The 14033-nt window shown below is 38.3% G+C and overlaps 1 protein-coding gene across 4 annotated transcripts in view; it reads left to right on the top strand.

Moving 5' to 3' along the window:
* The window catches only part of PIK3CB (phosphatidylinositol-4,5-bisphosphate 3-kinase catalytic subunit beta), a 203417-nt gene that overhangs the window by 65780 nt on the left and 123604 nt on the right, over positions 1 to 14033 (top strand). For all 4 annotated transcript variants that reach the window (XM_082690404.1, XM_082690405.1, XM_082690406.1 and 1 more), the window contains one exon: positions 13738 to 13924. In XM_082690404.1, coding sequence (XP_082546530.1) covers positions 13754 to 13924 — 171 coding nt within the window. In that variant the 5' untranslated portion in view covers positions 13738 to 13753. The remainder of the gene's footprint in view (positions 1 to 13737; positions 13925 to 14033) is intronic.

A 14033-nucleotide genomic window follows, 5' to 3' on the forward strand; every position in this document is an offset into this window, starting at 1 on the left:
TGGAACCTTTTTAGTAGTTGGGGAAATTGGTTTTCTATAAGAAATATATAAAGGTGTTTTGCTCCTCTACTTCTGATTGCTTCATTGAACTGTTTTTGAGCCATTTACCCTCAAATGAATAATACCACGTGATAGTAAAAAATATTTAATAAAAATAAATTGCTGTAACAATAAAGTAAAAATATATTTGCTAAGTCTGGAAGCATCATTTCAACTGTTAGCCAAGAGAAATTAATCATTACAGCTCTGCTAACCCAGAATTGTTTTGTGTGTTTTCTGTACAAACTGTGATTATATTTGGGAAATTATGTGAGCCAACCACCTGGTAGGTCACTAGAAGACCACCTTTTGAGGAACTTTGTTCTAATTCCTTTCACACCAGGCATTCAGGGTCATTGTTGTATGCTGTGGAAAGGAGTCATGGCTTGGAAAGAAACAATTATTATTGTAAATTAATATTAGTCATCGATTATTAAGTTAGATAGTATATATAAAGAACCCCGATGAATTTTATAGCAGTGATTCTAAACTGCTATAAGTTTAGAATCACTTATAAGAGAGAGATCACAAGTAGGCAGAGAGGCAGGCAGGGGAGGTGGGGAGGCAGGGTCCCTGCTGAGTAGAGAGCCTGATGTGGGATTCGATCCCAGGACCCGGCGATCATGACCCGAGCTGAAGACAGAGGCTTAACCCACTGAGCCACCCAGGCACCCCAAAAGATTTATTTATTAAGAGAAAGAGAAAGGGAGAGGGTGAGCAAGCTTTCCCTTGCTTGTGGAGGGGCTGAAGGAGAGAATCTTTTGGGCAGGCTCGACGCTGAGCACAGAGCCAGATCATGACCCAAGCTGAAACCAAGAGTCAGATGCTTAACCACCTGAGCCACCCAGGTGCCCATGAGTGCTTTTTATATATAAAGTGCTATGCAGTGTGCTTTTGTGTATACACTATTTTATTTAAAACTTACACCAACTCTGCAAAGTAGGAATTACTTACTCCTATTTATAAATTAGGAAACTGAAGGTCAGAGAGGGAAGTAAATTATCAGGGTTATACCCTCCAAGTTGTACAACATAATGTGTGGGTGAAACTGTATTATGAAAAGAACTTCTTGGTGTTTCATTAATAAAATCTCTGGATCTGGTTCAATATTGATGCGCCAGATACTCGATTAAAGAGAATCATAAAATTCAATGTTAAATACTTCATTACTTTTATACATTAGATCTTACAGTAACCTTTCAGAGTTAAGTAGCATTTACATAGTGGGTAATTTTATCTGAGATGATTGCTCTATTGAATTTGAATATTTTGGAGCTTCTCTTTTAAGACCCAAAGACAGTAGTGATCTATTTTTTGGGAGTAGGGAACTTTATTAACTATTTATATTTTATTTAAATTTGTGCTATTTTAAGTGTTGGCTGTGTTTTCCTCTTTAGGATGTGTACCATGATGGGAACTACCTGTCTGTGCATTAGAGATTGCTTGTTGGGAAGTTGTTTAAGAGAGAAATTTTCTTAAGCAAGACCGCAGTTTTGTCTGTGCCTAGGTTCGCCACTGAAATAATTTTGGTATATTAAGTATATATGTTGTGGTTTTAAAAAATTGCTCTGTTGTCATGGACATTGAAATAAATCTGACTTATAATGAGAAAACTTGTTCTATAGAGACACACTAAATATTTATTTTTGTATTTTTTTAATTTTTAAAAATGATTTTATTTATTTATTTAACAGAGAGATCACAAGTAGGCAGGGAGAAGCAGGCTCTCCGCTGAGCAGAGAGCCCGATGTGGGGCTGGATTCCAGGACCCTGAGATCATGACCTGAGCCGAAGGCAGAGGCTTAACCCACTAAGCCACCCAGACGCCCCAAACACACTAAATATTTATAAATGTATTTTGTTTATATTGAGGTTAAGTACTAAGAATATAAATCTGTAGTTTAATTAATTAAAAGTAGGCTCCATGCGGGGCGCCTGGGTGGCTCAGTGGGTTAAGCCTCTGCCTTCAGCTCAGGTCATGATCTCAGGGTCCTGGGATCGAGCCCCGCATCAGGCTCTCTGCTCAGCAGGAAGCCTGCTTCCTCCTCTCTCTCTGCCTGCCTCTCTGCCTACATGTAATCTGTCTGTCAAATAAATAAACAAAATCTTAAAAAAAAAAAAAAGTAGGCTCCATGTTCAGTGTGGGGCTTGAACTAACAACCCTGATATCAAGAGTCACATGGTTCTCTGACTGAGCCAGCCAGGGGCCCCATCTCTGGAGGTATCTTTTACATAGACTTACGATGATTCCAGTCTTTACAAAACAAGTTCTACTCTGTTCATATTTTCAGTGCGTAGTATAATGCTTCTCTGTAAACAAATCAGTTGAGGCTGATTTGTTGTTTTTGAACAATGTGGATAGCAGAACTGAGGCCCATATGAATCAAGATCCCATCTTTTACTTGGTGTCTGATTGAAACCTGAATATTTGAGATGGCAAAGATAGTAATCTTCAAATGTGTACAGCCCCTTTCAGTGCTAATTTTTTTTTTAAAGATTTCATTTATTTATTTGAGAGATAGTATGAGTAAGATGAGAGAGCACACAAGCAGGGGCAGAGGGAGAGGAAGAGGGAGAAGCAGGAACCCCTGCTGAGTGGGTAGCCCAACTCGAGGCTCAATCCTAGAACCTGGGGACTGTCACCTGAGCCAGAGAGAGATGCTTAACTGACTGAGCCACCCAGGTAGCCCAGTGCTAATTTTTTTTATGAACATTCACTTATCTTCTAACTATATCATATAATAAGACAGAAATTAATATTAGGTAAATACTATTGCATTTAATTTTTGTTTTAAGATTTAAAAAAATTTGGGGGGCACCTGGGTAGCTCAGTGGGTTAAAGCCTCTGCCTTCGGCTCAGGTTGTGATCCCAGGGTCCTGGGATTGAGCCCCACATCGGGCTCTCTGCTCCGCAGGGAGCTGCTTCCTCCTATCTCTCTGCCTGCCTCTCTGCTTACTTGTGACCTCTGTCTGTCAAATAAAAAAATTAATAAAGTCTTTAAAAAAAGTTTTAAAAGATTTAATAATTTTTAAAAGTTATTTCAACACCCAGTGTGGGCCTCGAACTCAAAACACTGAGATCAAGAGTCCCATGCTTCACCAAGAGAGCTAGCCAGGCACCCCTGTTGGATTTAATTTTTTAAAAAATTGTCTTTCAGTCTCTCAAAATCTCTTCCATAATTTTGCGGAGTAGTTTTTGGTTAAACTTGTTCATCTGTAAGTTTATGTTGGCTTCTACTTATGATTTGATTTAAAGAAGTGTAAAATCTAATGGCTCTGATGACATATTCCTGTGGAGACTGAGAATGTTTAAATCCTTTCTTCTTTTTCTGCCAGTGAACAATTAGCAGGATATAGGTTTATAATTACAGTATGAGGGTTTTAGTTAAGCAGATTGTCATTGCTAAAGTTCCATGCCCTCTGATAGCTTCCTGGAAGAGAGTTATTTTCATAGTTGTGTCATGCTTGTCCTCACGCTTTGATCATTGCCTACATGTTTAAACAGAAGAGTGATGCAAGACTGGGAATTCTGTGGGGCTAGGTAGCCCTGGGAAAGATACTTCTTTTAAAGGCAAAAGGAGGGGGCATCTGGGTGGCTCAATTAGTCAAGCCTCTGGCTCTTGGTTTCAGCTCCCATCATGATCTCAGGGTTCTGAGATTGAGCTCTGCATCAGGCCTCCCCACTGATCTACTGAAGATTCTCTCCTCCCTCTGCTTCTGCTTCTGCTCACAGGCACAAACATGTGCTCACTCTCTCTGTCTAAAATAAGTTATTTCTAAAAAAGAGAAAAGGAAAACAAAATAAGGGGAAAAAATATTTTTAAAGGTATGCTGATTGCTTGGGAAAAATCTGACTTTGGTTCTAGCTCTGTTGCTGTGTCATCCTCGATAATTAATTTCTTTGGGCCTTACTTTTCTTACCTTTAATATGAGAAGGGTTTCTAACTTTTTAAGATTTATTTGAGAGAAAGTGAGTGTGCAGGGGAGGGGCAGAGGGAGAAAGGATCTCAAGCAGACTGCCTGATGAGCACAGAGTCCAGTGCCCTTATGGGGCTGGATCCCATGACCCTGAGGTCATGACCTGAGCTGAAATCAAGAATTGGAGGCTCAACCTGGAGGCACCTCAGGGTTTGTGACACTTTTTTTTAAAGATTTTATTTATTTATTTGAGAAAAACTGGGAGAGAGAGAACACGTGTGGGAAGGGGATACAGGAGGAGAAGAAGCAGGCTCCCCATTGAGCAGGGAACCTGACTCGGGGCTATCCCAGAACCCTGGGATGATGACCTGAGCCAACATAGATGCTTAACTGACCAAGCCACTCAGGGGCCCCAAGGTTTGTAACTCTTAAGGCATCTCCCAACTGGAAACTCTTGAGTTAATTCTTAGCCTGGACTGGTGTGTGGTGCTCCCTATAAAATAAGGTGAAAAGGGAAATAGGAACCAGATATATTTTACATTTGAATGTGTAGCAGTAATTTTTTTTTTTTTCAAAATATCTCTACAAAAGATTTATCTGTTAGCATTTGGTTTGATACCTCGATGGCTTAGCAACCACATCATAGTTTTAATTTGATAAAGGACGTGCTATTTTAATAAAAGCACAGCACATTTTGTAAGTATGCCCCCTCTCTCAGTACCTATATACAGTGTTGTACATGATATTCTGAAGAGCCACAAGTTATCCTGTGGGTTTAGTTTGACCACCCCATCTTTAAGTTTGTTTACTAAGAGTCATGAAAGTTAAGAGCTAGTCATACTGGCCTTATATTCCTCTGATTGTTTAAGGGGCTGAAGTTTTCTTTACTTTAGCTTCTTTTTTTACCCTTCAAGAATTAGCCAGACAGCATACCCAAATATAAGAAACGTTGGTTTGCCAGTAGAAATGTATGATAAATTGTGTTCATTACTATTTTAAATACCTAGTATAACTAGGTCTAGATAAAAACATTTCTGGATTGGGGTGCCTGGGTGTTCCCTTTGGTCATAATCTCAGCGTCCTCATATTCAGCCCTGAGTTGGCCCCACCCTCTTTGCTCAGCAGAGAGTCTGCTTCTTGTTCTCCCTCTCCTTCTGCCCCTTCCCCTGCTCATGCTCCTTCTCTCTCTCAAAAAATAAAATTAGAAAAAAAAAAAAAAGACCATTTCTAGGTTACTACTACTTTGAGAAATAATAGGAATTGTCCTAGAGCAGTGGTACTGAAAGTGAACAGTGTGACTTCCCTCCTATAAGATGTTTTTGAAATTTGTGACAGACAATTTTGTTTATTTGTTGATACACTGACTGGGGGAAGTGCTACTTAGTAGACTTAGTAGTAGGCCATGGATTACTAGATATCCTGCAATGCATTAGACAGTTGTCTACAGCAAAAAAAGTCTCATGTACAACACAGTTTTTGAATTTTCTTTCCGATAAGGTGAAAATTCTATTTACTATCTGAGCTGAGTTCTTAACCCTATATTACATAAAAATGTAATAGAAAGTATTTTTTTACATGGTTTCAAAATATTGATGTTGAAAGATAAAGATTTAGAAAATCTGTGACACCAGTGAGTGGCATTTTTAGTATTTGATCATCAGTACAACACATCTGGATTAGTCATCTGAATTGTCATATCCATGGTGATTCTGTGTTGAGAGGCAAACCTGACTGCTTCATTAGCAGATGTTTGGTCATGTCCAAGTATTTACATATTGAGAAAAATCTTATTTTTTCTTTTATTTCTCCTTGTATGTTATAGCTGGGGCATTACACGGGTTTATTTTGAAATTAGGTACATATATAAGATATATGAATAGTTTCATTTCAGGTTTTTGAAGTGTTTGTATAATATTTGTTTAATAAGCATATGGAATATGAGAGGATTGAAAACGATTCTTCTACATAGTATTTGGCTTAAAATACTTGAAAACCTTGAACATTGATCTAAACAAAAGTTCTTTTATTAAAGGGACACACAAGTACAACCTACACGTTAGGCTGTAATTACATACCATATGTTTACCTGAGCGGTGTTTTATTTTGTTTTGTTTTGTTTTGTGTTTGTGTTAAGTAGGCTCTGTGCCCAGTGCCCAATGTGGGGCTTGAACTCACAACCTTGAGATCGAGAGTTCCTTGCTCCGGGCACCTCTTTGGCTCAGTTATAGAACATGTAGCTCTTGATCTCGGGGTCATGAGTTCAAATCCCACTTTGGGTGTGGAGCCTATTTTAAGCAAAAAAAGTTCACGCTTTTCTGACTGAGCCAGCCAGTTATTAGTGAATTATTTATTTATTTGGGGGGAATTATTTATTTTTTTTAAAGGTTTTTTTATTTATTTGACAGAGATCACAAGTAGGTAGAGAGGCAGGCGGTGGGGTGGGGGGGAAGCAGGTTCCCTGCTGAGTAGAGGACCCCACACCAGGACCCAAGACCATGACCTGAGCCGAAGGCAGAAGCTTAACCCACTGAGCCACCGAGGCGCCCCGTTAGTGAATTATTAATATGACAATATTATGGTAGAAATTAATGGACATGTTTGTAACCTTGCAATATTTTGATAATTTACTTCTGGTAGAGAAAAACACTTGTCTTTTTTTTAAACATAGTATTGCTTAAGAAGCATCTTTATTATCTTGCTGAATCATTGGAGTATTTTTAAAGTAGTTGACATTTGAAAGTGAGGATTTTGCCCTTGAAATTGAAGATCAAAGAGTTAATTTTGGAGATTGGTGTGCTGTTCCTTTAAGAAGCAATGAGCATGATTACCTGTAAAGCTAAATGGTTAAACTTGCCTTTTTGATAGGTTCTGAGATAGCACGAGAAAAACTTATTTGGCCAGTTTTAAAATTTTAATTTATTTAAATGTTTCTAAATATTTCTGTTGTGAAATGTAGCATAGATATAGAAAATACAAAAGCATAAATGTGGAGCTTAGTGAATTATTCTTTTTCCCTATATTAAAAATAATGGTTATCCCTTGACGTCATGGGAATTCTCCAGTCTGTCTAAATTTAGTAGATGTCATTTTATGGGAATAAGCTGTTCTATAGTTAAACGTTAGTTGAAAAAGCATCAGTTTTGGAAGGAAATGCCTGTACTGTTACTGGGTTGCTATATAGTGGGAATGCAGTGCTTAGGTTATAGATAAGATATATTTCATGTTCCTCTTCACATGACAGGAATGTATGGATTGGAAACAAAGTGATATTAAGTGAAGCTTGATCCATTGCAAGTGATTATGTGATCAGAATTCTGTATATTCGTTAATATTTTTCTGGTTTACTCTTTTATGGAAAGGTACATCTATAAAATATAGACAGAGATTTTTGTAAAGCCATGGGCAAATAGATAAGCAATACCTAAATTTAGTGAGTTTTAGGAAATCTATATGTGTATGGCATTTTATCTGTGTAATGGTACATATTACCATGACTTCATGTCAAGATGTCACGTTTGTGGGCTGTTTATGGAATTTCCTAGACTAGGCACTGAGAGACTGCATTGAAGCCACATAGTTAAAATTTTTCCTCTGAGGCACGATTTAGATCACATTTTTAATTATCCAGTACAATTGTTCTCCTAAGTGACTTCCATAGAATTCGTTCACTCATTCATTTATTCATTTACCCATATCTAAATATTTACTGAGTCCATAATATGTGTCAAAGCTGCAAATAAAGAGGTGAGAAAGACCTGTGACCTTCAGTGTAGCGTGCTCTTGCTTTGACATAGATATGCCCTGGTGCTTGGGTGCACAGCATTATCAGGGAAGGGTTCCAAGAGTCTAGAAGAGTAAGAGTTAAAACTAATGAGGTACTGTATGTTGACGAACATAACATAATTTTTAAAAAATCATTAAAAAATAGAAGAGTAAGTTGATCAGGAGATATGTAGATAAGGACATCTTAGGGAGAGAGAGTGATGGTTAAGGTGGGAGGTAGGAGAGAGTATGGGGTATGTTGGCAAGTATCAGTGGTTCAGGGTGTCAGGATTAAGGATAGGATATGTGAGAGTATTGAAGAACAGATCTAGAAAGGAAGATAGGTAGGGGCCCATGAATTTATTCTTGTAATTCATTTATTTATAACTATGTCATCAAGAAATTCTTAAATCTACTATAGTGCTTTTTCATCCAATGGCCCCAGAAGTTCATAATTTTGTATATGGGAAGTTAATGCCATAGGGTGGTTTGAGGTGTAGTGTCTTTGAAAAGATTGCTCTTCTGGGCTTCAGGACCTGGGAAGCCTCAGCATTTCCAGCTGTCTGGTAAGGGTGAGATCTTAGAAATTTTGTTTTTATAGGTTCATGCTCCCTTATTGCTGTTGTTATTTATTAGGTGATTTGGTTTTAGTTGTGAGAATCTTGCCAAAAATCCATGCTAAAGAAAGGAGGGGCATGTACAGGTTTATCATGATTGTAATTGTATGATAGGTGGCTGATGTTTCATAAACCCTTCTCTATTTTAAGTGCAGACTTCTGTTTTTCCAGCTTTTGTTGCAAATTCCTGATTCATGTCATACATGCTGTGACTTGGTATTCAGGAGCTGGCTTTCCCCCATCTTTGTGTGGTGGTGATGAAAGTAAGCAAAGCATGGTCTTTATAATTTTGTGTAGCATATTTTCTTTAACACCTGCTATTTTGCAAGGTTGAAGAACAACTCTCCTAAAGACAGTCTCAATAGGCTGTTCTGCAGTGATGTACCTAAAACTATTCCAGGACCAGTGACTGTTAATGACATCTGTAGTAACTGTGAGTAGTTTGTTCATGTTTATAAAAGTATCAGTTTAGGGTGCCTCGGTGGCTTAGTTGGTTGAGTGTCTGCCTTTGGCTTGGATCGTGGTTCCAGGGCCCTGGGATCGAGTCCCATAATCAGGCTCTCTGCTCAGTGGGGAAGCCTGCTTCTCCTCTCCCTCTGCCTACCACTCCCCCTGCTTGTGCTCTCTCTCTGTCATATAAATAAAAATAAAAATGAATCTTTGTAATAAAGTATCAGTTTAGAGCGCCCAAGTTTAATGATTTCTTTATATACTGTGGTAAGAGACAGTACTTTAAAAAGCATGGGGGGAAAAAAGCAAAAATAAAAGCATGGGTCAAGCCCTCCAGAAGCTTATAGTTAACGTGTGGTTTATTATGGTTAGTAATAATATAATAATAAAAACTTTTTTCTGGTAATTTAAGAGTTATTATGCGGAGGGTTATGTAGTGCTCATACTCTGTAGCTAGACCCATCTTCAAATCCAGGACTGCTATTTGGTAGCTATGAGATAACAACCTCTTTAAGTTCCTCAAGGAGTAATAATATTACCATAGGGGGGTAATAAGGATAAAATACAGAAATGCATGTAAAGAAATTACTAGAATGCTGGCACAGAGTAAGAACTCACCTTTAGCTATTTTAGATTTTATTACCCTGTGAGCTTTTTTTTGAATTGTAGGAGTAGGGATAATAATGTTTTGTCTTAAAAACATTGAACAGTTACAAAATGGCTACTATGTGCTGATCACTTTTGGGGAAATGAAAGTAGTTGAAAATATATAATTCATAGCTCAAAAGAACTTAGGGCTTTTGAATTAAAAAAACCAAGTTAGTTGCAAATATTTATATTTAACTTACTAAGTTCCAGGCGTTCTTTCTTTAATTTTTATAGCTATGTGCTCTAAGGTAGTTACTGTTGATTTCATCATTTCACAGATAAGGGAACTTAAGTAGGGGAGAAGATACATGATTTGCCCGAAATCTTTCAGCCGGTAAGGGATGGAACGAACTCTCACAAGTAAGCTGTTGGATTCTGAGACCACAGTCTTTCATCAGTGCACTATCTTGCCAACAGAAACAGGACTGGCACATCAGAAAGTTTCAGGGCCTGTATAAGTGTCAGTGTAATGGGTCCAGATTATAAAAGGGTGTAAGAGTTAGGGTAGAGGAATCAGTAAAGGCTTGAATATTCAGGGAGTGCGGTTTCTTGCATCCTTGCCAACACCTGTTGTTCCTTGTGTTGTTAATTTAGCCATTCTGACAGGTGTGAGATGGTATCTCATTGTGGTTTGATTTGTATTTCCTTGATGATGTGTGATGTTGAGCATCTTTTCATGTGTCTGTTAGCTATCTAAATGTCTTTTTTGGAGAAATGTCTTCATGCCTTCTGCCCGTTTCTTAACTGGGTTATTTGTTTTCTGGGTGTTGAGTTTCATAAGTTCTTTGTTAGATTTTGGAATCTTACCCTTTATCAGTATGTCATGCAAGTATCTTCTATTCTTTAGCTGCCTTTTAGTTTTGTTGATTGTTTTCCTTCACTGTGCAGAAGCTTTTTGCATGCTTGTATGACTTGATGAAGTCATAATAGTTCATTTTTGCTTTTGTTTCCCTTGCTTCTGGTGATATGTCTAGTAAGAAGTTGCTACAGCTGTGGTCAGAGAGGTTGGTGCCTGTGTTCTCCCGTAGAATTTTTTTTTTTAAGATTTTATGTATTTATTTGACAGGCACAGATCACAAGTACGCAGAGAGGCAGGCAGAGAGAGAGGGGGGGAAGCAGGCTCCCAGCTGAGCAATAAAGCTGGCTTTAACCCACTGAGCCACCCAGGCGCCCCTTCTGTAGGATTTTGATGGTTTCCTGTCTCACACTAAAGTCTTTCATCTGTTTTGAATTTATTTTTGTGTATGGTGTAAGAAAGCAGACCAGTTTGGGGGCGCTTGGGTGTCTCAGTTGTTTAAGTATCTGCCTTTGGCTCAGCTCATGATCTCAGGGTCTTGGGATCGAGTCCATCAAGCTCCACATAGAGCTCCCTGCCCGGCAGGGTATCTCCTTCTCCTTGTTCCCTGCTCTTTCCCTCTGCTCTTTCCTTCTGCTCCTCTCTGCTCTCTCACCAACTTTCTTTTGACATACATTAACATGATAGGTGGTTCTCCATCTCCAATCTGCGGGTGTCTTTAGGTCTAAAGTGAGTCTCTTGTAGGCAGCGTATAGATAGATCTTAATCTATTAAGATCCCATTTTTAAGTAATCTCTGCACCAGTTGTGGGGCTTGAACTCAACCACACGAGTAAGAGTCATATGCTTCATTAAATGAGCCAGCCAGGTGCCCCACCACCAGACCATTATTATACTTCACAAATGCAACAGTATTTCCTTAAAATCATCTAATATGTAATTCATATTTAATTTCCCAGTTTGTCTTAAAGATGTTTGTTGTTTTTTTCTTTTAAAAGATTTTATTTAGGGACGCCTGGGTGGCTCAGTTGGTTGGACGACTGCCTTCGGCTCAGGTCATGATCCCGGAGTCCCGGGATCGAGTCCCGCATCGGGCTCCCAGCTCCGTGGGGAGTCTGCTTCTCCCTCTGACTTCTCCTTGCTCATGCTCTCTCTCACTGTCTCTAATCTTAAAAAAAAAAAAGATTTTATTTATTTATTTGTCAGAGAGAGAACGCACAAGCAGGCAGAGTGGCAGGCAAAGGCAGAGAGAGAAGCAGGCTTCCTGCTGAGCAAGGAGCCTGATGTGGGACTGGATCCCAGGCATGACCTGAGCTGAAGGCAGAAGCTTAACCGACTGAGCCACCCAGGCGTCCCTAAAGATCGGTTTTTATAGCTGATTTGGTGAAATAAGTGTTGGATTTGGCTGTCTCCACTCCCAACACGGAACTGAGGCAGGGCTTGATCTTAGAACTGTGAGATCATGACCTATTCCAAAATGAAGAGCTCTAGGTTTAACCAACTAAGCCACCCAGGTGCCCCTCCTAAATGTTGATTGTTAACAGTCCTTGCATCATTTTCTTTTCTTATTGTTGATTAGCTTCTTTTGTTTTTGTTGATTACTTTTTTAAATTTATGATTCATTAGGAACTTGACTGATGTTTCCTTGAAGTCTTTAATTCCTGTCTCTGTTTTCCTATTTCTTGTAAAATGATAAATAATTCAGATTTAGAGTCTTGATTAAATTCAGGTTCTTTTTGTTTGTTTGTTTTCCAAAATCAACTATATCCTATAGGGTGTGGTTAGTACTTCTGTTGCATTGTAGGAGACATATGTCTGGATTAGTCATAGGATTTAGATAGTGTTAACTTGATACTGTTCATTATAAAGTTACTCATCATCCTTTCACTTTATTTTGTAAAATTTTTTAGCATCCATAAATTATGCATTATTGCCTAGATTCATTGTTTCATTAGAGGTTGCACAACGGTGGTTTTCTAATTTTATCATTCTTTCTGTGCTTATGAACTAAAGTTGTTCTAAAACTTAAGGAAAAACCTTACCCTCATCAGTCATTTGGTTACCCTGAAATATTTGGTATAAGCTGGTCAAAACATGTTTAATTTGCTTCCCCATTATTTTTTTTTTAAGTTTTATTTATTTATTTGACAGAGAGAGAGAGACAAATCACAAGTAGGCAGAGAGAGAGGGGGAAGCGGGCTCTCCGCTGAGCAAAGAACCCGATGTGGGACTTGATCCCAGGACCCTGAGACCATGACCTGAGCTGAAGGCAGAGGCTTAACCCACTGAGCCAGTGGTGCCCTGCTTCCCCATTCTTTATCAATTTTCAGAATAGGGACTTGGTCTTAGCAATTTCCAGTGGTGATCAGTAAATTGTTTATTTGTTTCTTTTTATTATTATTAAGTCATTTTTATATTTTTGATGCATTTCAACCCGTGGATGTCTTGGATATTTTTGATGCTCAGAAATGCTTCAAGTTGGCTCTTGTCTCTTTTGATGTGATGCTTTCATTCTTTCAGTAAATGGGATTTGAATCTTGATTTAATTAACTTTAGTGCCCGTGTTCCGCCCACTATTATTTTGTGCTTTCTTCAAGGAAGCTCTCAAGGAAGTCTTGAAGGTGCAGTTCAGGGGCGCATTTGTTGGAATAGGGGTTTGATTCCAGGAGTGTCAACATTTGTCTGAACATAGTTCCAACAGTAGATTAGTAGCCTTTGTGATACAAAGGCGAAGGTGGTGCAGTATTAGGACAAGCAAAGGAAATTAGTCCAGAAACATAGCACAAAAGGCCTTGCCAGCTGGGTTGAGGGATTTGGTGTTTTTAATTCTTAGGTGATGGGTCATGAGACTGTAAGTTCATGACATTTTGTTTCTCACATGAGATTGATAAATTAAAAAAAAAAGATTTATTTATTTTAGAGTGAGTGTGTCTAAATGGGGTGGGGGGAGGCAATTTGAGAAAGGGAGAAAAGCACAGACTCCTTGCTGAGTATGGGGCCCAACACAGGGCTTGACCTGATGACCTCAATATCATGATCTTAAGTTGAAATCGAGGGTCAGACAGATGCTCAACTGATTGAGCCACCCAGGTGCCCAGATAGAAAATTATATTTGAAAGAAGGCCCTCTTGACTACTGTTTTCATTGGAATTTGCAGAGAAGAACTCAGCGAAAGCAGCCAATATTATTTAATAAAATCTGGAATCACCTGTTGAGTGGTTGTTAACGGAATTTCTTAGAAACCTCTAATCTTAAATCTTTCATTTTTCATATGTGATACACTTTTGTTGAATTTGAGTAGAGTGTGTGTGTGTAATGGATTTAATGATAACCGACAATGTTTTTAAATAATTTTGTTTCTGGTGGCTTAATCTTTAATTAGCCATCTGTTATATTATTGGCTATATTGAAATCCAAAGACTAATTATGGATTGGTGGTCTTTAACATATTTTATTATAAGATTTGGCTAATTTTCTGTTTCACCACGTTTTACTTAATAATTTTTAGGGCCCCATGGTTATGAATGTGCTTCAGTTTCATAATGCCTCCTGCTATGGCAGACATCCTTGACATCTGGGCAGTGGATTCACAGTTAGCATCTGATGGCTCCATACCTGTGGATTTCCTTTTGCCCACTGGGATTTATATTCAGCTGGAGGTTCCTCGGGAAGCTACCATTTCCTATATTAAACAGGTATGTTAATAAGTGGAATTTTTATAAATGTAGCTTACTTACTATATCACTTAGGGGAAGATGTTATTCTATTAGAGAAAATGTTATTCTATTATAGAATTTCTATAAT

Source organism: Mustela nivalis (assembly GCF_964662115.1).
Source record: "Mustela nivalis genome assembly, chromosome: 1".
NCBI lineage: Eukaryota > Metazoa > Chordata > Mammalia > Carnivora > Mustelidae > Mustela > Mustela nivalis.